This window comes from the organism of the source record quoted next, unplaced genomic scaffold (genome assembly GCF_019419815.1).
Source record: "Pyrus x bretschneideri cultivar Hongxiangsu unplaced genomic scaffold, Pyrus_bretschneideri_v1 Contig4, whole genome shotgun sequence".
In the NCBI taxonomy this organism is placed as follows: Eukaryota; Viridiplantae; Streptophyta; class Magnoliopsida; order Rosales; family Rosaceae; genus Pyrus; species Pyrus x bretschneideri.
In genome coordinates this window covers 11,711,795-11,728,823 of record NW_025999723.1, presented here as the reverse complement: position 1 = coordinate 11,728,823, position 17,029 = coordinate 11,711,795, and the positions used below count along the sequence as shown (strand labels likewise).

Genomic DNA, 17,029 nt, shown 5'->3' with positions numbered 1-17,029 from the left:
AAAGGACATTTATCTTTTCAAATTTGAAAAACAATTTTCTTCTAGCACGTGCACGTCCCTATTTATTTGTCTTTTAATTATCTTAATTTTAAAAACGTGCTGTCAAATCTAACCTAACCTCTTTATCAATAAAAAAAAAAAAAAACAATGAAATTGTTGTAAAAGTTGTGTAAATCAATACCCACATGTTTTAACCAAAGATGAGAAGTGAAGAAGACTTAAGAATAATGATATTGTTGTTGTTGTATGAAGTTTTTCAAAATGTACTCATTTCACTTTCATGATTCTTCATGGATATGACTCTATTAACTATTTGCGATTTTGTGATAATTGTTCTAATAGGATCCTCTCCGGATCTTTTTGGTGAGGATTCTAGGGATCTATGAATCGCGTCCGTTCATCGTACATCGTGCGGTCAGTTTTTGTCAAATACTATTTATGTTTAATTTTAAATAAAAATATTTATAATAATTATGACCACATGATGTACGATGAACGGACACGATTCACGAATCCTTGAGATCTTCACAAAGAAGATCCGGATTCATAATTGTTTAGGCCAAATCGCAGATTTTGTGACTTTGTGATTTGTAATGATTGTTTAGGCCTTGCTATTTCTTCCATCCCATTCTAAACCATTCTATTTTATATGGTTCCTGCAATACTTTCAATCTGAGCTTAATCACTCAAGGAGGAACCCTAATTTGGGTTCATGCCAAATATTCTTTATCTAGGTTATAACTAATAAGTGTTTATTGACAAGAAGACATGCATTGGCTCGGTCAATTGAATTACAGAGACGCAAGGCGACATTATAACTAATAGTGTTCGTTATTCTTCAAAAGTCTCGACTATTATTTCACTTCTAATATATTCCCATCTTTTCGAGACCTTGAAGCATCATATCTCAGACTTGCTGGAGATAGTTGAGCTGTTGAAGTCCGAACTAGTATGATAGCCACTGTTTTGTGGTAATTTTGATGCAGGTCATGTAATTTGTGTTTTCGTAATATATATTCTTCTGATGTTATTTTAGGAGGAAACTAAAAAGGGAAAATACTTTAAAATTCTACGTAATTCATGAAAGAAGTCCAAATAAATCTATAAAAAAAAATCCATACAAATTCGTCAAAATTCATATGAAATTATAGAATCTATTAAAATCCTTTAAAATTAGTCACTTATAAAAAGTTTTTTAAAACCTATGAAATCCAAATTCATTACACTCCCTTAATTAATTAGGAAAATGTAGTAGGCAACCAAGGCTTTAAGATGCTAGTATTTCATCTTGAAGAAAAATGTTGGGAAGATTAGAGTTTGTATGATACTCCATTTGAATTTTTAGATCCTAAAATACATTTTTAAGTTATACATTAAATACTTGTTTGGTAAGATTATTTTAAAGAATTGAACTAAAAACTAACTTAAAAATTAACCACTCCCAATAAATACAAAAAAATAAAATTTTAAACTCAACACACTACTTTCTCTCTTCTCCTCTCTCTATCTCTCTCTCGATCATTCCTTGCCTAACTCTCTATTTATATTCTATTTTTCTCTCTCTTCTCTATGCTTTTTCTCTCTCATCTCCCTTTTGTACATTTTGTATCTCTCTGTCAGTCCAATTAAATTTAGTAGTAATTTCATAATCGATAATGAGTTGTTGTAAGGTGTTTTTTCTTTTCTTTTTAATTATTAAAATTGAAAAACAATTTTGAATCTCATACCAAATAAGTTTTTGGGTCTTAAAGAAAATTTTTCTTAAGAAATGTTTTGAGAAATTATGAATTTTTTTTTATACGATACCAAACATGCTCTTATGTTTTTAGACCATTTATGTAAACTACATGATGTGGCGTTTAATGATTTTTGTTATTTTAGTAAAAATGTTAGGGTTAATGATTAAATTCTTTCTTTAATAATTTAAAAAAGATATCCAACCATCACTCAACTTCGTGAAGAACTCCATTCTATTTCTCCCTAGTTACGAACAAAAAAGGGGAGGTGTTGTACACTACACCTCATTTGTTCTATGTTCCTTTAGCCCTTTTTCTATGTGTTGGTGTTCTATATGACCAATTTTCCTTCTTTTTGACAACCAATATAGAAAGTAGCTCGCCCTATGTAATTCTTATTTGTCCCCGGACACTTGGAAGCATCTTACTATCTGTCATAGGCAAGAACAAACCGTTATTGGCTGTTGCACCTCTTTATTCCCAACAGATAGCTTGCAAAATGTGGTTTAAGTAGATCGTCTTTCTATCATTATCTATAAGAGAAAATTGTAGTAATGGTCCCTCAATTTAACTCAATTGGAGCAATGGTCCTTTAATTGATCAAAGTGTGCATTTGTGGTCCTTTTTGTCAACTTCATCACAACTTTCGTCATAATATCACATGTCACTGAATCAAGGGGAAACTATGAAAAACCAAATATACCCCTACAACTGTGACGCGCGTCCCTCAATACTCAACGCCATGCCTCCTTTACACCTTCTACACATCCAAAACGACGCTGTCTCATTCTTCCCCGTCTCCATTGGCAACCTCTTCCCTCCTCATCGATTCCTTCCACTACCGCCAATTCTCTTCTAGCAACCTCACGCGCGGCAAGGAGCCATGGTGGAAGGATTCCGTGGACAAACTAATAATTACCTCACAACCATGAAGCGCTTCCCTTTCCCTCCACACCACGCCTCTTTTACACCCTTTACACTTCTGAGGATCGAAGATTGGTAAGACTTATGAATTAGAAACCATAAAGTGTTGATTACCAATCCCCACTGTTCCAAAATTTGACTACATATCCTTTTTTTTTCGAGGAAATTGAAGCAATGGTCCCTAAACCAATTTCGATGTGAGGGTGGGATCTTGTTACACATGAGGTTTGGAACATGGAGTATTCCCACCATGGCTGCTTCATTAGTTTGTCCATGAAGTCCTTCCACCATAGCTCCTTGTCCTCCTTGGTGCGTGTGAGGTTGCTTGAAGTGACTTGGAGGAAGTAGAAAGAATCAATGACGAGGGAAGAGGCTGTCAATGGGGTAGGGAAGAATGAGGCAGCTCCTCTTTGGATGTGTAGAGCGTGTAAAGGAGGTTTAAATCATTTTGATGGAAGTTTTGACGGAATTGACAAAAAAGACCATAGTTGCACGTTTTGATAAGTTAAGGGACCAATAGTCACTGATTTTTAGTTGAGGGACCATTACTACAATTTCATCTTTTTGTTTTTCATATTTGCCTTTTGATTTAGCCTCACATGCGTGGCACATGACTCATTTTGATGGAAATTCTGACGGAGTTGACGAAAAAAACCAAAGCCGCACGTTTTGATGTATTAAGGGACCAATAGTTAGAGAATTTCATTTCAGGGACCACTGCTCCAATTGGATTAAATTTGAGGGACTGTTGCTACAATTTCCTCTACCCATAATTGAAGGATAATACTTGCATGCTTCATAGGATAATGCACATGTCACATCCTTCGCAAACAACGTATCTTCATTTTATAAATTCTATAATCGGAACCATTAAATTTCTCTTACAATAAATCAGCCATAATTAGGTATTCATGCAGTCAAACATGAGACTTCTCATATAAATATAGCAAACATCCAAATGTGCAAAACAACAGTTTATATATCTCCCTCAAACATTATATCTAGAACTTTTTGTTACAAGTTGAGAAATTGAAGAAATCCAAATCAATTCAACAATTATCCATTTTGTTTAAATGCATGAGATTTATAACTTTGGTAGCCATTGCAATTGGGTTTTATTAAGGAGGGAGAAATTGAACCTAAGATCTCAGATGAAGGGTAAGTTTTGTCTCTTTATTAAACGTTTGGCCTACTGTATATTCTTTTATTAAGCTTCGAAATATGGTTAAACCATACTGATTTGGAACATCTAGCAGATTTTCCCCGTGCCACAATAATAATGTATCACAGTTTGATTCTAGACGTGACACCCATCTGCGGAGAAATGCAAACAAACACTAGTATTAGAATCATGTTCCAAATATACTTATTAAGTTGAAATGCTGCCCAAACCGATCACTTGCATTTGCAACATTCGCAATCGACCATCTTCAATCAAAAGTTTGTCAATTCAGACTGTGAAAGGAAGAAGCCAGAAGGGCCATCACAGGGCAGCAATCGAGTTTATGTACCTTCTTTGACAGGCAAGACGCCAGCATTGGAGTTTATGTAATATCTGTTTTGACAAAGCCAGGGCAGACAAATTGATGCAAAAACAAGGGTACTTCTTGGCTAGAATCCTTGTATGCGTTCACTGCTGATTTTGAGAAGCCAACTCTCGCCATTTCTCATCAAGTCATTCACAACACTCGATGTTGACTCATCCATTCCATTTAAAGCTCTCTAGCGCTCTATCTCTCTTACATGAATTTCTCTAGTTGTTGAGGAAGAAGAAAGAAGAAAGAGGTAAGTAATGTAGAAGTAAGAGTACTCATCCTTTAGTACTCTTCTTAGAGAATAAAGTGAGGTAGTGTACTTTTCTTGGAGAGAAACCAAACACTCATCCACCGCTTCATAGTGCTGTGCAAAAGAAAACAACCGAAAGCAAAGTTCGAATGCGAAGAACTTAACACAATAGTAGGATTTGTTGAAGCTTAAGAGCATCAACATCTATTCTGACTGCACCAAGCCCTGCATTGTTCACCTGTGTAGAGCCCAGCTGTCTCATTATCTATTTTGTTTAGAAGGAAAAAAAATATCTAGAAAACTTGGCCAACAAAAATACTCTGCAAAACAACTTAACTCAAAATTAATATTTCAGTGTCAATATCGAAAAAAACTTGAAGACATTGTGGCAAAAATTGAACACGATCTGGACAAAGATCAATCTTCCACAATTAAAAGTGGTTACAGATTTAAGGTAAGCATGATATATTCCAATCATTATGTTTTGCAGTCTCAATTCCAGCTTCATGTATGTGAATATTGAGCAGGGTAGTACTGAAACACATACAATACTTAAAGCAATAAACCCAGTTTGACAATTTAAACTTAAAAGATAGAAACTTTCCAAGAAATGAGCTTTGATCATACCAAGATATCAATTTCCCCAAACAGGGGTTTGATGAAATGTGCCAGAGAAGAAATAGTAGTAGGGTTACCACATCTTGTTGATGAAAAACCACATGATCTGTGCGGTGAGGCCAGTCGTTGAGGTTTTCACCCTCGTCAAACTATGACTTATCTTGTAACTGTTGGAACCCTATTGGACTCTAAACTTATCACGTAAGGGTTTAAGTTTAGTAGAAACTGAAATCAGTTAGAGTTAATATTTGAATAAATCATTTTTCTTTTAAAGTAGGATAATAAGGTCGAACATGTTGGTGAGTGGATATCCCACATTGGCATTTAGTGGACTTGCAGTTTTTGCCGAACTGTTTATGTGATAGGATACAAAATGGTTTAGTTCCTGCTTAAGAGGAATGATGAACAAATTATTTTTCTCGCAAATGCACAAATCGATATGATAGTATAGCAAACAAATACGAGTGTCGTACCCACAGAGATTTGTAAAGTTACCTAATTAAGTCCAATTATGCAGTACCCACAAGAATAGAAATGACAAAAACAACTAAACTACGAAGTTTAAATAATTAACCAAAAAGAAGTTGATCAAGTAATCTAAAACGCAGTAAATTAAAAAGAGAATGTGTGTAAATAATTTTTGAAAACAATGGTTGAAACACTAGGTATCTGACTTCACCATATCAATCCAATTCCATGTCATTAGATAACTCAGTAAGAACAATTCAATTCAGGTTCTAGGGTCCATTCTTTCTTTATTATGATTGTCTGTTAGGCATTCAGGTGTAACCAAGTACTTTTAATCATCAACTTAACCATGGCGTCTAGTCTAAGCCAATAATAAAAAATCCATTAGGTACAAGAAGAACAAAGAAAACCAAAAAGTTTCTTAGCATGGCGTCTGCACCAACAACAATTCATTCATCCAAGAGATCTATCTCAAGGCTAAGCATATGACATCTACTATAACCTTGTCTCATACATCTAAAAATTCATATTAAAGGTAGCTAATCAATAACTTGAACATAAAGAATGAGTTAAGCACAATGAATGAAACTAGAAACCTTTGAATTGATAAAAGAATAAAGTTAACTAAGACATAGAATCATCATGAAGGCTACATCGGATTCCTAATAAAGAATTTAGTTACTCATAGCCATCAAATTATAGAAAGTCATAGTTATGAAAATCATAAATACAAAGTTTGAAAAAAATATTGAAAGACCCTTAGAGAACCCTTGGCATCTGGCTTCCTCCTTAGGTCAATCGGCTCAAAACTATCTGATACAAAGACATACATACACACATACATAAACCATCTGGTAAAACTAAAGTAGGATCCTTAATCAATCCATCCTTGTGAATCTCACCATCTGGTAAAATATATCTGACCCATGAAGAACAAGCAAAAAGCTTCCTCAAGTTTCAGATCAGCACCTTCTAATGCAATCAAGCATTCACATATAGAATTTGCTTTCTCAATCTGCCCAACCATATGATAAATATTGAAATTCACAAAACGAAACACACAACAACCACCCCGATAAAATTTGAAGAGAACTATTCCATCAGCCTTCATATTCAAAACTAATTATTTCAAAGCCAGTAATCTAGGAGAATAATGGACTTACTAATTCCTTTTGCTTGCTTGAAAAACGCAGTGCAACGTGAGCTATTAACACCATGTAGAAACAATTAAAATCAATTACAACCCGTTGATTCTGTGATTCAAGTGATTTCTTATTCTTCCTTGTAATAGCTAACTCATCCCATGGAAGAAGATCAACTATCTCTGAAGCCATTAGTCTATTAAGTGATTTCTTATACTTTTGTGATTATTATGTAGATATCTGGTCACTACTTTGCAACAGAAAAACAAGAGTCCCATTCTAGAGTGACAAACCATATAACAAAATATTAACAAAATAGAAGATGAGAGTATTACCTGAGACAACAATGCTATTTTTCCAAGAGACTTTCTACTCCTTAGAAGACATTGAGCATGAGCTAGAGCTTCATCTGTGTAGACAAGCCCACAACATGCATTAGAAAACCTAGACTTTAAATATCAGAAAACCCAGATACTAAGAAATAGTTGAAACAAAAAAACCCAATAGTCAAAACCCTTTGAATTCTCATTACCCCATAACAATTCCACATATCCATCCACATCTCGCATGAACAAATACAGGGAAAAAAGGATTACAGAGTAAAATAAATCTGATTAAGATGAGGTTTGGTTTTTCCCTGTGAGACTGAGTGCAGTGTGCACCACAAGATTGCACTGTGAAACTTGCGAGAGATATGACAAATCGAGAAGATGGGTGGTGGGGTGCCTGGGTTCTCTAAGTCCGGGATGTCATCGAGGACTCAAGGTCGAGGGACAATCGAAGTTGCTGGGCCATCGTGATGGTCGCTAGGGCCGTCGTGATGTTGGGGTGGTGGAGGAGATGACAAGGCAAGACGGCGATAGAGAATTGAGTCGAGTTGAGTGACAGAGTCGACGAGCTTGAGGAGAGATGCTAGGGTAAATATCTTTCAGGTTTTGATAACTTTGTATTTTGGGATATTTTGATACAGACGCTTCAATTTTGAATTTTCTAAATCAAACATTCATGTCTTTTAGTGATTTAATTAAACTTTTTTTTATCATAATTTTGGTGCTTTGCACATTATGTTGTAACAAATTTCCTATAATCTAACTTTTTTATTACACTCTCCTCCATTAGAGATAAATGTAAAAAAACAAAAAAACAAAAAAAAAAAAAAACAAAACAAAACAAAAAAAAATTGGTTAGATTCAATTTATTTTCACAATAATGCTACAATTTAGCAATAATTATCTACAATTTAAGAAATTTTCTTTCCAAAATAGTTCAAAATATTTTTAAATCCCCCAAAATCAAACGTACCGAAATGAGTTTTTCTTTTAGTATGTTAAGAGAAAATAGGATTGAGAATAATATAAACTACCAATACACAATGTGACATCCCACATCGCCCAGGGGAGTGATCCTTAAATGTATATTCCCATCCTTACCTAGCACGAGGCCTTTTGGGAGCTCACTGGCTTCGGGTTCTGTAGGAATTCTGAAGTTAAGCGAGAAGGGGGCTAGAGCAATCCCATGATGGGTGACTCACTAGGAAGTTGCTCGTGAGTTCCCAGAAATAAAACTGTGAGGGAATGATAAGCCCAAAGCAGACAATATTGTGCTACGGTGGTGGAGCGGACCCGGGAAGTGATCTGTCCCGGGCCGGGATGTGACAATTTGGTATCAGAGCCTATCCCTGGCCGTGGTGTGCCGACGAGAACGTCGGGCCCCTAAGGAGGGTGGATTGTAACATCCCACATCGCCCAGGGAGTGATTCTTAAATGTATATTTTCATCCCTACTTAGCACGAGGCTTTTTGGGAGCTCACTGGCTTCGGGTTCCGTAGGAACTCTGAAGTTAAGCGAGAAGGGGGCTAGAGCAATCCCATGATGGGTGACCCTCCGAGAAGTTGCTCGTGAATTCCCAAAAACAAAACCGTGAGGGAATGGTAAGCCAAAGCAGACAATATCGTGCTACGGTGGTGGAGCGGGCCCGGGAAGTGGTCCCTCCTAGGCTGGGATGTGACAATTTGGTATTAGAGCCTAACCCTGGTTGCGTGTGTGTCGACGAGGATGTCGGGCCCCTAAGGGGGGTGGATTGTGGCATCTCATATTGCCTAAGGGAGTGATCCTTAAATGTATATTCTCATCCTTACCTAGCACGAGACCTTTTGGGAGCTCACTGGCTTCGGGTTCCATAGGAACTCCGAAGTTAAGCGAGAAGGGGGCTAGAGCAATCCCATGATGGGTGACCCACTAGGAAGTTGCTCGTGAGTTCCCAGAAACAAAACCGTGAGGGAATGGTAAGCCCAAAGCGGACAATATCATGCTACGGTGGTGGAACGGGCCCGGGAAGTGATCTGTCCCGGGCCGGGGTGTGACAATTTGGTATCAGAGCCTAACCCTGGCCGTGGTGTGCGGATGAGGACGTCGGGCCCCTAAGGGGGGTGGATTGTAACATCCTACATCGCCCAAGGGAGTGATCCTTAAATGTATATTCCCATCCCTACTTAGCACGAGGCCTTTTGGGAGCTCACTGGCTTCGGGTTCCGTAGGAACTCCGAAGTTAAGCGAGAAGAGGGCTAGAGCAATCCCATGATGGGTGACCCACTGGGAAGTTGCTCGTGAGTTCCCAAAAACAAAACCGTGAAGGAATGGTAAGCCCAAAACGGACAATATCGTGCTACGGTGGTGAAGCGGGCCCGGGAAATGATCCACCCCGGGCCGAGATGTGACACACAATGTGTATAAAATAAAACATAACAAAATAAAAATAATGTATCAATATTAACAATATGTATAAAATCAAACATACCAAAATTGTAAATGAACGTACCAATTAATGATTTTTGTAAATTCAAACGTACCTGTATATAATATATACGTAATGTATTGTACCTATTAATAATTCGTCAACAACTATACTTAAAAAAACAGCAAAAAAATTACAAAAAAATTGATCGAAAAAGCATATTTGAAAGAGGAGAAAATATAGTTTAAGTACTAATATCTCCACTAAATAAGGAAAAGTCCATCTTGCAAATAAAAAGATAAATTCATAAATTATTTTAATTTTAAAAAATAGAGGTGACTATTAGTCAAAACACTTTAATCAAATTTTTAAAAAGTATAAATGTTTAATCTAAATGATATGGAAAAATTGTAGGGGATTCTAATTTTTTTATATGGATGTGAAACTATATGTGGAATAATACTATTAAATGAATATAAAACTATTTTTGACAAAAAAAAAAAGGAGAGCAAAACTAAATCCTAAGTTAAAAAAACAAAACAATATGACTTTGATGTCAAAAATTTTACAGTTGACACCAATGAATGGTGTTGAAAAGGTTTAAGACACCAAATTCAAACAATAGTGACACATACATTTACAAAGCCACTGATAGATAATGGTCCCCTCAAATCGATGCCCTATAGCACATTTTCTAGTAGTGCTAGTTCAGACGGACGATTTCAAGAAGAACGGTGATAGCATGATGCATGTCGCAATCTGGTACTGGGTAGACAGGTTCACGGATCTAAGTTTCAAGAATCAGGCAAGTACATGGTTAGATTGATGGAGCAGCTTAGTGGTTCAGAGACAGGTCCAACAAACCCGTTCTAGATACCAAGTTGAACAGTATGGGAAAGAAACATTTTATCTAACCCTTGACCTAAAACCTAAAATTTTTAGCCCAGAAAATTTAGGTTTTAACCTAGAAACAGCTTTTCTGCTCCAACCATTCTGACCTAAAATTTTAGCCCCAAATTATTAAAGAATGAATTTAGACTAATTTTTTTAAAAAAAAAATTATGTAGACTATCCTAAATTAATTTTATGAATATTTTAACCTAAAAATATTTAAATTCCAATAAACATTGAAAAATCACTAAACTGACACATGAAACTCATGAAACACTATAGAAGAATATGAAACACATGATAAAAATGTATAAACACAAGACACATGAGCAAACACATGGTTTTGGAAGATGGTAGAAAGAAAAATTGGAAGAATTGTAGGAGAAAAGTGAGTTTTATGTGGATGTTTCAACAAAAATATAGGTATTTATAGAGTTTTGGTGAATTTTGAGTTAAATAATTTTTTATAATTATTTTAACCGTTGAATTTAAATTTGGGCTGTTAGTTTTTCCTTTTTACCGTTATATTTGATCATATTCGATCTTAGTCGTTGGATTCAATAAATTTATAAATATAAAACAAAAATATTAACTAAATTAAATGTGGACTGTTGGATAACCAACAACCCATTTGAATGTGAACTATTGATCAACTAAAAGAGCCGTTGGGCTCAATTTTATTGGCAGACAAGTGGGAGAGATACCCATGTGGGTGGGGGCTCCACCACTAATCTTGGCCTAAATCCTGGCCTAAGTATGGCTTTTTTTTTTTTTTTTTTTTTTTTTTTTTTTTTAGGTTTTAGGTTTTAGGTTTTAGGTCCAAATTAGAACTTGGGTTGGAATGGATTGGGAGGGGAATAAAAGGGGATTTATAGGTTTTAGGCCATAGGTTTGAGTTGGCCTAATATAAAGCATGGTTTAAATAGTAAACTCTCAAGCAAACCCTAATAAGCAAAATACCAAAAGTACCCTAAAATCCAACAGAAGGATTATATGAGGCTCTGGAAGTATTACTTCAATGTATTCCTAGGAAAATAGTGAATCTCATATTTCATTATTTCCTTTTGAGTATAAATTTATCTTTTTAGACTGTTTAATGACTAAAGTTATTCATTGTCGCTTGAATTTGTTACAATTAAAATCATGTTTATTCACAAAGATAAATTCAGAATATACTTATACAAAGATTTGCATTGCAAAGAAATATTCAACGAGATACCCCAAACAAATATGGGGATAAATTCCATAACTTTTATTGTGATTCACCTCTTTTATTTAGGAAGACATGTTAGCTAAAGAAACAAAGAGATTGATAATCAAGAGATTTAACATGTAGCACAGTTTATTATCAAGTATCAACTAACACAACATATTTTTAGGAGCACGTGATTAAAAAACCTCTTGCATGCGCGTGAACGCATGCGGAGAGGCTAGTGCTCATATATGATAGCGTCAAAATCGTAATACAAAAAAACAGAACATGAAAACCGCAAAAAACAAATAAAAACAGGTAAATATAAAGAAGCACGACTGAAAGTTGAAACCATCTCAACCCAGCAAACTCTAGCGGTTGCAGAATTTGCACGATGGAAACCGCAGCTTACAACACGTTCAGAGGGTTACAACAGGTTACTCAATCCTCAGAAACGAACTAAACCGCACAGACCCCTCTCTCACATCGTCTTTTTATGGTGCTTCTTCTTCTTCTTCCACCTTTCAATTTGGTACTTCATTGGAAAACCAATGAATTAGGATCGGCAAAATACTACAATTCACAGGCAGCAACCGAGTCCCTTCTCCCAAATTGTCCTAATTGGTCCCTTCGTAAACTCCTTTTATTTGGGTTTTACAACAATCTCGTTATTCATTTAGCCTATATAAGAGGAGTACTAACACCGGGTCATTGTTCACAGCCGTACTGGAAATTCTGATGTGGAGCTCTCGTTGCAATGCATAACATGTTAATAGCACATGGCATGGCCGCATTATAGTATGTATTAATTACTGCAACTTCTTCTTCGAAGAGTTTCTTCTTTCTATTGTTTTTATTTTGGTAACAAAAACAAATTTATACAGCTCCACATGGTAACGAAATGGCAATGCAAAGTAAGATAAACTATTCAAACAGATATAGAATGTACATACAACACACGCTATGTTCGTGGCAGATGTAAACTTCCTCCTCACTTTCTTCTCCCGAACTTCCTCTCCACTATCGATCCCCCTTGCACAAAGGAAGAAGACAATGATTTTTTTCAGGACCTCAAGGTTTTATTTCTCCATCTTTTTCTTTGGTTTTTACGATTTTTCCTCTCTTTAGTTTTGTTTTCCCTCTTTTCAGTTTTTAATTCGGGTTTTTTATTTTTTTTTTTATGTGTAATCAATTTTTGTGATCTTCTTTCTTTTCAATATGTAATTGGGTTTATGTATGTTTTTGGAGTATGGGTTTCTCTCCTGCACATGTTGCGTTCTTGAATTACTTCCATTATTGCGTTACAACTCTTTTGTTATTTTCTTATATTATTGGATATTTCAGTTTCTGATTGCATGAATCTTGCAATCCACTTTAATTTGTAGAAACATGCTGATTCACTCTTTTCATTCTCTTTGTTTCTCTGCAGATTTATGAAGAAGGATTTGACTTTGAAAAATCACTTTAAGCACTAGAAAATTTATCTTCCATTGATAGGTTTTCAGAATGTTGGATACTAAAAGTTGAATCATTTATTCTCAAATGGTAGTTTATTGACTTGCTTACTAATTAGTATGGTACATTGGCAACATTCGTTAGTTAGATTCAGTGAATTTTATATGAAATTGGAGCGGGCATGATTCCTTTGTCCACTTCATGCATGCTAAAAGCTCTACTTCACAGTATGGTACGTGTGATGTGAAGAAGAGCTTGAAATGTCTTTTTAGTTCTCAATTAGGTCATCCTGTAAAGCTTCCAAATCCATTTCTTAATTCATGTCTATTTTCTTATAGGTTGTGCTACAAAGTTACCTATTTTTCATATCAGATTTTATTTTGAATTTGTGTTTGTAAGCATTAACAGAGTCTGCAGTAGAAATGAAGTCAGATGACGTTGTAAACTTCCATCCCCGTTCGTCAAAAGGTGTGTGGATTCTTCATTACACCAATTACAGGTATGCCTCTGATTTTCTCATACTATTTCCAATTTTCGGTATCACACATAGGAAAGTATAGAGTTCTTGATTTTTCATATTGCCTTCATATGTCGAATGTCATCTGAATTTAGTTGTAGTTAATTTGTCAAAATTTGTTGTCGTTAACTTCTTGAAATGACAGCCTTAGTGTTTGCCCAGCAAATTTTGTGAATTCCAAACTTCGCTTATAATTGTAGTCACGTAAAAATTTCCAATTGGATTTGTTCCTCGGCCGTACTAATATAAGGCTTTTTAGCTTAAATGGTCTCTAAGATGTACATAACACATCACTTTGGTCTCTGAGATTTGAAATCAATAGAAATGGTTTCTAAGATTGTCAACCATTAATCATTTTGGTTCTTCCATGCAAAATTATATTAAATATGATCAAAATAACAACTATACCCTCAATTTAGTAAACAATGGGCCGAAATGATTTGACAAAAATTAAGGGTATTTTGGTCATTTTATTCTTATTTAATGGAGATTTTTCAAGGAATGACCAAAACGATTGATAGTGGACAAACTCAGGGACCAATTCTATTGATTTGAAATCTCAGGGACTAAAATAATGAGTTATGCAAATCTTAAAGACCATTTTGGCTAAAGAGCCCAAATATATAATAGTTGTTCTTTTGCTTTTATGTAGAATTAAGAAGATTGTTTTGCCCCTTATGTATCCTGCTCCTTCTGTTTCATGAAGTTACCAAGAAAAAGTACTTTGTGATCATTTTCTTTTCGTCTTTTATAGTCAAGTGATGTGTAGATAAAATTTGTCTTTTATATTATTCTAATAATGTTTGTATAGTTCTATATACCAAATGAAGGATGTGAGTTCCACATAATATAAAAAGATCTTTACAAAAGTGTAATACAAGGCTACCACATGACATGTGGTTTTGACATATGTAAAAGATCGTAGAGGCTCATAGCGCCTGTAATTAAAAAAAAAAGAAAAAAAAAAGGCCTCTTGTATGCACTAGAGCACGTGCGGAGAGGCTAGTATGAAATAGAAAGCCCAAAGGCAATTCAAATACAAGCATAGTCCAAAGAAAATACAACAAAAATGTCCAAAAAGAGCAAGCCTATAACAACAAAAACCCTAAATTTGGAAGACTACTACCTCCACCTCAATAACTGCACCGCCATCGCTGATTCACCACCACCACCAAGAGGAAGAACCCACGAAAAGCTGGACAAATCGAAAATGGGGGTAAGCGAGCGAGCCACCCGCACAAAAGACGATCCCATAATCCTACCAATTAGTACTAAACACACTTTAACAACCACCAAACACCAAAATGCGCAACCGATGAGAGACATGCTATGGGCCGAGTAGCAAAGGTCGACGGTGAAGAACTGACGACGGGAAGAAGCAACAGAGGAAGAAGGAGGCATAAAGGCCCAGATCTGAGACAGGAAACTCAAAATTAAGAGAATTACTGAAAAGAAGGAAGATAAATAAGCCTGAAAAAACTGTGGAAAGGTGACCAGAACTATGTGAGGCAAGAGAGAGGCTTGGTAGAATTAGGTTGGTTTTGGTGGGGGGGGGGGGCGATGTAGGTAGTGGGCCATAGGGGAGAAAGAAAATGAGGAAGAGAAGGCGTTGCCAGCCGACCCAATCAAAGAGAAAGGAGTCAGCAATGAAGCATGGGATTTTAAGGGAGGTTTCTGTGCGAGAGAAAAGAAGATGACTAGGGTTACTAGTATTATGTACTTTTGACATGATTTAAACAAAAAACCAACTTATATTTGTTCGCATAGTCACAATGGTAAAAATTGCTCCAGCCACAATTTCTAAATGCAACAGTAAATGTAATACAAAGAACATTATTAATGCAAAATGCATGAAAAACCAAATCTTGAAAATAAATGAGAAATGTGCAAATCCACCGGTCCACCACTTGGATTGCCATTGAAACACCTCAAATATAGAGGAAAATTTGATCATATTATTATTACACGACCAATTGCATAATTTTTTGCACACAATATTTTGTACAAATTTACGTTCTTTGTAACAGCCAACAATCTCCAGTGCCCGCCTGGAAATTTTATACTCTCCTTTAATACCTTTCTCTGCTGTGGGCCCCATCTGCGTTCTGATCCGACGGATTGTATTTAATCTTCCTCTGCGTCAGAAAGCAGCACAGGAAACGCGAGCCGTCCGTTGGAGGAGCCTTCAACACCTGGCTTCTTGTTCCCGCCAATTCGCTGATCGTGTTCAGCTCCTTCAGAGGCGGCAACGGCGTCTCTGGTGATGACGCCACCGATTCGCTCAAGTCCGAGTTTTCCGTCGATTCAGTGCAAGAGTTCTCCTTCGAATCGCTGGAGTAATTCTTCGATCTGCTTGTCATGCTGTCGCGTCGCCGGCGCCGGAAGCTCTCTCCCATTCCCATCAGGTCGCGGTACCCGATCGCAGGCAGCTCGCTCACCGCAGGAGCCAGACTCGAGCCGTCGATCACCAACGCGGCCACATTCAACACGCCTCGGAATCTTCCAGAAGGTCGCCGGATTTGGATCGCCGTAAACGATGGAATGGTGGACGAGACGTCGAGAAAGTTGTTGATCAGAAATCGGACGGTGCCGACGAGGTGATCGCGGAAGCATCCGACGGCATAGATCTGGACCGAGACCTGGGAGGTCTCGCTGGAGAGGAATCCGGACGGGACCTTGAAGAGGCACCGATCATTCCATGTCGGATTCTCACCGCCCACCTTGTCGAGCCGAGAGCGGATCTTGTGGGCGGAGTCGACCCAGGCGAGAGCGTAGGTCTGCATGCGGCGGAGGGTGACGGAGGGAGCCTTGAGACCCTGGGCGGAGACGAGGTTGATCTCCAAGACGTGCACACGATCGTCGTCTCCGTTTTCTTTCTTCATCATCCTCGTCGTCGGTTCTCAGGCGGAATTGGAGGGCCGAGATACGAGCAAGAAAGAAGGGGAAGAGAAAACGGACGGCCTTGATGAGATTCAAAAACGGGGACGTCGTCGGCGCATGGCTTGCCGGTGGAGGGAGAGAGGTGAGAGGGAGGAGGCGCAGTAAAAAAACAGACAGTTTGGGGGATGGCGGGTCCTGATTAGACTGGGGCAATATTCGTGTAGGGTAAAAAATGAAGTGGATGGCTTGGGTTTGTGGCCAAGGTCCCAGTTGCGGTGGTTACAGGGTGGATGATGTAGTTGGAATCAAATTTATGCGCTGAAAAGTAAAAAATTAATGGGGTTAATTAGAAGCATTCCATTTTTTATATGTTATGTTTGATGATTCTCCTATTGTTGGGAGCTTTGATGGCATGATGAAGTGTTCACAAGCCACGTCAATCGATGTTCCATCCAAACACCGAAAATGGTACGAACAAAGGTGATTACCATAAACAAAAACTTTATTTTTAAAAAGATATGTTAGTTGCCATTTAGTATTACGGTCTGCTGGTATTCCTTTTCAATTAGAAGTGAAAGGTATTAGGTTCGAATTTCGTGGATTACAAATTCGATACCAAATTAGGTTGCCTATTGTTTAGTTTAGTCGAACTCTCTATTCCCTTAGTATAAAAATAGCGACATACTAA

General features: G+C 36.9%; 1 protein-coding gene across 1 annotated transcript; it reads right to left on the bottom strand.

Annotated features, from left to right (window-relative positions):
* Positions 1 to 15,530: 15,530 nt before the first annotated feature.
* Positions 15,531 to 16,827, bottom strand: LOC103939495. Its single transcript, XM_009349588.3, has one exon. The coding sequence runs from the start codon at positions 16,344 to 16,346 to the stop codon at positions 15,531 to 15,533; it is 816 nt and encodes a 271-aa protein (XP_009347863.1). The 5' UTR covers positions 16,347 to 16,827.
* Positions 16,828 to 17,029: the final 202 nt, after the last annotated feature.